The sequence below is a fragment of the Dermacentor variabilis genome, chromosome 1 (assembly GCF_050947875.1).
Source record: "Dermacentor variabilis isolate Ectoservices chromosome 1, ASM5094787v1, whole genome shotgun sequence".
NCBI lineage: Eukaryota > Metazoa > Arthropoda > Arachnida > Ixodida > Ixodidae > Dermacentor > Dermacentor variabilis.
The window spans coordinates 53183582-53192085 of NC_134568.1; the positions used below are offsets into that span (position 1 = coordinate 53183582).

General features: G+C 48.2%; 1 protein-coding gene across 1 annotated transcript; it reads right to left on the reverse strand.

The window, feature by feature from the left end:
* Positions 1 to 3502: 3502 nt before the first annotated feature.
* LOC142571236 (uncharacterized) lies at positions 3503 to 4885 on the reverse strand. Its single transcript, XM_075679497.1, has one exon. The coding sequence runs from the start codon at positions 4879 to 4881 to the stop codon at positions 3649 to 3651; it is 1233 nt and encodes a 410-aa protein (XP_075535612.1). The 5' UTR covers positions 4882 to 4885; the 3' UTR covers positions 3503 to 3648.
* Positions 4886 to 8504: the final 3619 nt, after the last annotated feature.

An 8504-nucleotide genomic window follows, 5' to 3' on the forward strand; every position in this document is an offset into this window, starting at 1 on the left:
TGGCCTTTTTTTTCTATGATATAAGGAGACGTTGGCGCAAAATTTAAGGCACCGGCTACTCCTCATCTCTTGAGTGGTTCCGTCACACATCGTACAGGGTTCAAGATTACATATCAAATAATATGTTCACACAAGCACCAGGACTTATCACGCAACGTTTCCACAGGCAGACTATGACTTAAGGAATACATGGTACATACAATATACAAGCTGAATGTCTCCACACTTATGTAGATGAAAGTCTCAAAAGCACAAACGATACTGTCGCCTAATAACACATTGTCTAGTCAGCGGGTAGTTGTTGGCTTATTTCACCTGGTCTTTGATTGAGGAATAAGCCTTTCTGCGAATGTTTTCTACGTGCTGCTGCAAAAGCAGACTACCTTCTGTTCCCCTTGCCACCGTTACTCAAGTTGTAGCCAAGTGCAAAATAATGTGATAATGTGTATTTCAGTTTTTAGTACAACGTTATTTTTGTTCTGCCATATCTTTTTCAATTTGTTCAGCAGTAATGAACATGTCACGCATTTCATATACTTTCGTGCAGATTTATAAGTAAGCTCTTTTTTTTGGTATAGCTCTCAATCAATGTTAGCATTTTATTCTATTTTTAGGTATTTTCGTGTCATTGTTTTTGCCATTACCAGTAAGTTTTCCCTATTTATAGTTGTCATGACTATGTCATATATGTCGTCCAGTTTTGTGAAATATCTTAGTGCATATATCAGATGCTCGTCTACATTTCGGTCTTGAGGGCGTTATATCAAAATCTCGTTTTTTTATGTGTGTGTACGTGAAACGGCCTTCGCGTTTTCTAGCGCTTTCTTTTGTTATTTCACCGTCTGTGAACTTTTGTGTTTAGTACTCTTGTATATGTCGTGCACTTTTCACTTTTGCTCATTTTTTGAGCGTGTATCGCCCCCCCCCCCCCCCCACCACGTTATAAGAAAAATCTGTTTTCGGAGACGAAGTCAATAAAGCGAGACCAAAGGTCTGTTCTGTTGGAAGTGGAATTTTTTTTCATGTCTCGGCACATGCTGCTATAATATAAGTATGGGCAAGACTGCGTGCGTGCCAACGCATAGCCCACGGCGCACCACGCACCAGCTCGCAAGCAATGTCAATGCGCTGCGTAACGCGCGCATTGCTTGCGAGCTGGTGCGTGGTGCGCCGTTGCACGCGCGCGAAAAAAAAAAGAACGCGCCTCCTACAGGTAAAAACAAAAAAAAGTAAGCGGTGTGCGCGGAATGGGGGAAAGTGAGCGGAGCGGGTCGACATAATAAAAAGAAAAACGTTTGAGAGAGGAGGCATCGCGCGGCTGCTCTTCCTGTTGCCATGGCAACGTAAACAGTCGTGTGCGCCGCCATTTTGCTTCTGCGTCGCCCATTGGTTAGGGCCACGGAGGAAGGAAACTGAGATGACCTACCCCCTCCGCGCGCTAGGAGAAAAATGTGGAGGAAATGACGTAGGAGGTGCTTCTTTGTTTTGCTGTTTTTTTTATTTCTTTGCTGTAGTGGCCCCGCCTTTCGGGCCACAATGGCGGCTTTGTTTTGGTTCTGTGCGCTCACACGTGTTGCTCCGTAGGTTTCGTAACCGTGGCACAGGCGCCGTGCGGGCAGGTTTGCGTTGTTCTCCGTGTTTTGTCGCGCTGCGTTATCTGGACCGTTCTCTACCGGATGTTGCTGTGGCCAGGTGGGACAGGAGAAACTAAAGTTCGTGAAATGAACGCGCATGCAACGCTTTACGCAATGCACCGGGCCACGGCAATGGATGAAGGAATATCCGCGGGAAATTTTGCCCTCTTTGGCGGAACCATGCTAACGTGCTAACGATTGTTTAGTATTGCTGCGAAGCGCGTGGGTCCGAGTAGCACAGTTGCGCGCAGCGCGGCGTGGTTTCGCAAGAAATGTAAACAAGAGAGGAGAGCTGGCCCGATTGGCGGAGCAACGTCATGAGTAACGCCAACTTCCGGCTTCACTTTCGCTTCACAAGGAGTGACGTCAGGGCCTCTCCTGAGTCGTTCCTCCAGGGCCGTAACTGAAGGGGACCTTGGCGCTAGCGTCGAAAGAGCGTCTGCTCGAAAACAACCAATGGCAGCCATGCGGAGATTCTCTCCCCTGGCCTTGTCGTGGCAGTAGCACGGTGGGAATTGCGTCCGTATTGTCCATTACTAAAGTGTTATTGCGCTACAAAAAAAGACACGGACCTAAGAGAAGACACACCGTGCCTTCTCTTTTTGCCTTTCTTTTGTTGCGCAATACTTTGGTAATGGATAACCAACATGCCCGGAATGCTGCTCATTAAGTCCGTATTGTCACGTGAAAAATACTATGAAAGCTTTCTACTTTGGTATGTACTAGCAAAATCCTGCAACACTGCGGTTACTCCGAAATGTCGCAAATAAGGTGTAAGATATGTAATGCTCTAAAGGCGCATTCATACCGAAGGCAGGGCGGCCAAAGCGGGCAGGCGGAAAGCGGCGAAAACCTCCTCGCCGAGCGGGCGAAGCAGGCGGAAAACGCGGCGGGCAGCCCGATCGCTCTCGGACCGATTTTTTCCGTCCCGCAGGAGCTTCCCGCTTTCCCGCAGCCAACCAGTGTTCGAGGAGACAAGCCGATTCAAAAGGCATCCACCGGGATAGCTGCATTTTGCGCTGCAATTTTGATAGACAGAATTAAATGTTGCCCGACGCTATGTGACAAAAGACACGACGTATACAAGGACACTGAATACAAGAATCAAAGCACTGGCATGACCCATTCTCTCTCGTTCTTGCAAGGCGGGGCGGACCCACCAGCGGTGTTGGCGGGCTGTCTTCCTTCGAGCGTTCTGCTGCTCGTCTTGAAAAGCTCCTAAAGAAGCGGCGAGTAGAATGCCAACTATTTCGTCGTCTTCGTCCGAGCTGATCATTTTTCACAAGTGGTTAGCAAGCGCGAGCGGCCGACCAGATGACGGTGGCGCGGTGACGACGCTCGCGCGCGCTGAGGACGGGCGACCGGTGCCAAGAGATGGCGACACATGTGCCACGAAAACGCTGGATGCTCCGCCTTCGCTGCGACGCGGGCCGCCAGGCAAGCCGTCCGGTCTGAACAGGCACGCTCGCTCACCGCCTCGCCGCGTTAAAAATCCGCTTTGCTGCTTAGACGCTCCGCTTTCGGTGTGAATGTGCCTTAACTGCTGTAAAAGAAATTCTGGGGTTTTACGTGCCGAAAACACGTTTTAAGGCACGCCAGTGGCGGTGTCCGGATTCATTTTGATCGCCTTAAGTTCTTTAACATGCGTCCAGTGCACGGACGCTTTAGCATTTCGTCCCAATAAAAATGCGGCCGGGATTTGATCCTATGACCTCGGGGTAAGTAGCGCAACGTCAAAGAAACTACGTCATTAAGGCAAGCGCTGATGCTGTAGACTGAAAACTTATAACACCAAGAAATACATTGGAAAAACGAGTTCATATCAAGACTAGCTGTTGTAAAATACGAGCAAACTCTTTATTTGCAGCAAAGTATAGAGTAAAAGGTTAAAACTGGCGAAGTTGCACAGCGCTGACAGTCCGCCAAAAATGTTTGAATAAAACCAACACTTATCGCACCATAATGCTTATAGACGAAAAGGAATAAGAATGTCTATTCAAACTACAACAAAGATCTACCAAAACACGAAGCCTTCAAATCGGCCGAGCGCGTAGGCTGGCTGCTGCAGATCAATAGGCATGTCTTCCGGCAAAACGTTCTGCGAAGGTTCCAAAGGCGCTCGTCGGCCGCCGCCGCCTTGACCCTGTGCCGGGGACGTGCGCCTGGTCTCGCTGACGCTTCCAGAAACGACGTCCACCAGCTCTCGCAGGCCCGCCGATGGACCGCCCGTCGTCCTGTCGTGTCCGTCTGCAGCTGCTTCCCTGGCTAAAGGCGGTGCCAGGATCCTGCGCATCGGATTCCTTGCCTGCCATGCCGCGAAAGCTCGGTAGTGGAAGCGAACCGTGAGGAACGACCAGGCCACGTAGGCCGTAACCAAGAGCCCGGCCAGAGTGACTAGGCTGGCCGCCTCAATCATGCGGCCTTCGAGCGCTTGCTTCGAGGCGCTGTGACTGCACATGAAACAGCTAAGCGCGGCCACCAGCGTCAGGATCGTGAAGCAAAACAAGTCTCCCAGCACCGCCCGTTGCGAATTGCCGTGCAGCGCCCAGTGGAAGAACTGGCGCACGCAAGTGGCTTGGCCCACGGTAGGAAAGCGCTGGTGGCAAATTTCGCAGTAGTCAATGTTTCGGGCGTTCAGCCAGCGCTCTAGGCAGGTGACGTGCACGAGGCCCATGGTGCCCGAGCACCTGCACAGCGACACAAGCGAGTCTTGTTGGTCTCCCTCGTGGCAAATGCGGCATATGGGTCCGCTACTCGCCGTTACGTTGAGACAGCCGGCAGGTGTCTGTGGAGGACTGCCAGTCCACTTCGGGTCGCTTTCGAAGTCCCTAGTTGGGTTCGAGCTTAGAGAACATGGCCGAAGAACGTCCGTAGGGGGCACGAAAACTGTTTTGTCACTCTTTCCTTGGCGTTCGGGGCTCGAATCAACAAAGACAAGGTAACCCTTGGGCGTGTAAGATGGCGAAGGCTGGAGGTCAGAGGGCAGTTCCCGGCTGGCACCGCGGGGCTCTGGAGACGGCGAAGGCGAGGACGACGACCATGAAAAGTGGCAGTTCTGCTCTTCGTCGAGTATCGGAGCCTCGCTATCGCCCTCGTGAAAGCTCCTGCGACACGCACGGCGTCGCGGTATTCGAACGGCAAGTTGGCGCAGTCGCGAACAGTGAGCACCCGTGCCAGTTGGAGCAGGGGCAGCTCGTGGTTGTGCCGGCGCGTCTTCGGTAAGAGCCATGTACCGGTCGTTAGGCATCACGTCGTCCTTCTGCCCGTGCAAGCAAGTCCCTGAATTTATGTGGGCGATCGCACTGATTGCTCGAGCACTGACGAAAAAGTGTTGCAGCGCCTCCTCTCGGGTACCTTAAGGTGAGGCAACGCTGATATAAAGCAACCTTCTCCTCCCCTTTGGCTGTTCTCTTGTGCCGTTATCACTTTCGGTGCATATCAGTCCCCTCAAAACATTTTCTTTAATGTACAGCTCATTGGAGCGCTACTATGCGCTACCGTCTATGAATGAAAGCCACGAGGCTGTGAACTACAGCGTTTATCGTGTGCGAAAAAGGAACATGATTGAACGAGTTGAACGTGAGCGACATTTCACCTCTGCAAGGTGATCAGATCATCCCTCGTGGCGCACATTCTTGGCGAGACTACTGTCAAACAGACTAAAGAAATAACGTAAAGAGGCAATTTTCCAGCAAAACGCCAGCAAAACGTTACGACACGCTTTTTCTTTGGTACTGTTACCGGCATTACTGTCTCTTTCTCCGGCCATATGCTTTCAATAAGGCTTATTGGCCGCCTTGTTTTGCGGGTACTATTTCAGCAGCTTCATGCGGTCATGTCCCCTCCGACGAGTGGGCTTTCAACCCGCGTATTAAAATATTCATCGCGTTGCTAGATAATTTTACCATCAATATATATAGCTAGCGCTAGTTCTTATGATAGAATAATCCCTAAAATAGCATATATTGTGTTTGTTGGCGGCAGAGTGCGAGTGATTTAAGGAAATGAACATTATTATTTAAAATATGAAACGTCTGGGCTGCTCTTGCGTTCAGCAAGTGACGCAAATCAGGCCAGGAGTGTTCGCAGAAGATATCCTACTTACATTAAACGATTCTGTGGTATAATTCAAGAAACGTAAACAACCCCCTAGGTGTGGTCGAACCACATAGTCTGCAGAACACCGCACAGGTATTATACTTCACTGGCTCCCATGCAGCTTCGTAAAGCATTTGTGTTTCTGTAACATAGCACATCGCATGTATCTTCCTTTTTTCACCCTGTTCCTCCTTCTGCGCGCTTTTTCTGAAATGAACCGATACAAAGTCAGCCAGTTCGCTACTGTTATTAATGTTATAATAAAAATTCTCGGCTTTTACGTTACAAAACCAGGATATGATTATGAGGCATGCCGCAGTGGCGGACACCGGATTACGTTTGACCACCTGGGGCTAAAATGGCGTTTTTCCATCCTTATAAGATACCGACCGAATCAAATTATCGTTATAACATACTGACCGAGAAATATCTACAGCGTCTTTTCTACTCGGGAATATGACAAGCATGCACGCACAATCATCGGCATGAGCGAAGCAAGCATCGCTGTGGCTTAAAAATTAAATTATACGGTTTTACGTGCTAAAACCACTTTATGATTATGAGGCACGCCGTAGCGGAGGGCTCCGCAAATTTGGACCACCTAGGGATCTTTAACGTGTACCTAAATCTAAGTACACGGGTGTTTTCGCATTTTGCCTCCATCGAAAAGCGGCCGCCATGACCGGGATTCGATCCCGCGACCTCGTGCTCAGCAGCCCAACACCATAGCCACTGAGCAACCACGGCGGGTTCGTTATGGTTGGATCTCAGAGTCGAGACTTAAGCAGAAATAACAAGACCTGTCAAGTCCAAAAGGGGAAATTTATTAAGAAAGTTTAGTAAAAAGGCCATGCTAGGCAAGTAAATGTTTTTATCAGAAACTTGAAGAAAATCCTACTACTATGCATCTTCACCTTGTTTTATACTTCCGGAGATGCGTCTGTTCCCGGATAAACACAATAAAATTTTACGCTCAATATACTAACTTCACATTAGCTGGCGGCAGTGTCGACGTGAGAAGGTTGCCACCTCGTTCTCCTTTTGTGGCGCAACTGTTTGTGAGGATAAGGGTTTTTTTTTTTTAGCTCGCCGAGAGCAGAAAGGCAACTAGCTGTCGTCAGAAGCGTACGAATTTGGGCTGGTTGGTCCATGGCTTTACAGCGTAAAACATAACGGGTCGTTTCTATGTCGGACAAACGGGGCTCTGTGCGAATGCCCGCAAGCGTGAAGACTCAAACGTGGTCCGAAAGCAGGCAAAGGAGAGCCATCAGTGGTTGCAGTGTGTTAATGAGCCTGTGAGGAACTATTTAACTGAGGTTTTTTTAGCGCACGAAAAGGGACGAGAGACCGTGGCAAGACGCGGACACAACGCTAACTTCGAACAATTGTTTTATTCCAAGAGGTGGTACACATATATATAGGTAACAGACACTTGCCACTGTCTCTCGTCCCTTTTCGTGCGCTAAAAAAACCTCAGTTATGGAATACCAACACGCCCTAACCTATGCTCTTCGAAATTTTTAAAGAATGCCCCATACTGTCAAAATACCGTGATCAGCGCGCACGAGTGAAATCTGAAACCTTCCACTGCTAAGAGTGACAAAGCATTGTAAGGAAGTGCTTCCATATTTTTCAATAACGTTTTCACAGTTTACGATTTAACGCATAGCCGTGAATGCGTTGCACGGGTTCAAGGATAAAACAAAGCTATCTAAACATGTGATGAGCAGTAGTTTCACATCTCAACAAGAAAACAGCTCAACAAAATAATGTTAAAATGGCAAGCTCTGATTAAGTCACATGTGATACTGTTTCCCAAACGCAACTCTACTTGAGAATTTAACATAAATTTCTTAAAGCAAACAATCAAAATACATCAATCAGTCGGTACTAGGACGGCAAAATTTCTGGAAACTTTGGGTGCGAGAAGAAGAACTGTTTTTCCCTTCTTTTCTTTTGAGCAAATTTTGGAAATATTGACAAAACTTGAAACTCCCCTAACAACAACTTGAGAGGGACTTCAGCATACGCTAAACAGGATGAAGGCGACAGCCTGCGCGTTCATGAGACAGTGATTATTTTACTTGACATTTTCATTCGAATGGATTGTTCCTTCCGATTACTTGTTTTCTCCCAGCAAGGGTGGGAGAAAACTCTACCCTAATTGACTTCGCCGTAATTAACATCAAGGATCGTGGGTTCGACTGCCACCATGGGGCGTGGGTCTGAAATAAGTTTGTCTGAATTAACACCACAAGTCGCGGGTTCCGCTGCCTATGAGTTTTGGTGCCATAACGCTCGACATCGGGTTTGTCAACCCATGAGCCATTTAAGGCTTTCACCTTAAAATAGTGTACATTTATTATTCCAGCAATAAAAGATATATATCCTTAGATACATGCTATATTTATGCAGAGAACGCGAAGAGAATGAATGAACGATTTGCTCTCTTCTACAAAAGAGTGCTAATCTGATAACTGACAAAAATGTCACTTTATGACCAAGTCGCTCTCGCTGCACACAATCGCATTAGAACATTCACATTTGATTGTACGTAGACGAGTTTTCGAGCACGTTTATTTACGAGTCTGTTGCGAAGCTTGTTATGAGCATTTACAAGCAAAAGCCAGTTTCTCTCTCAACTGGAAGATGACGAAGTCATCTGCAGCAGCCTTCAAGCTATAGGTGTCAGCGGCTGATCAATGCAAAGGCCTTGCGACCAACTTGATGGTTCCACGTGCTTGGCGGAGTCCCAGTAGCCAGTCCTCTACT

Excerpts from the sequence above, each read along its gene's own strand:
- LOC142571236 (XM_075679497.1), bottom strand. The coding sequence starts at position 4,881 with ATGCCTAACGACCGGTACATGGCTCTTACCGAAGACGCGCCGGCACAA.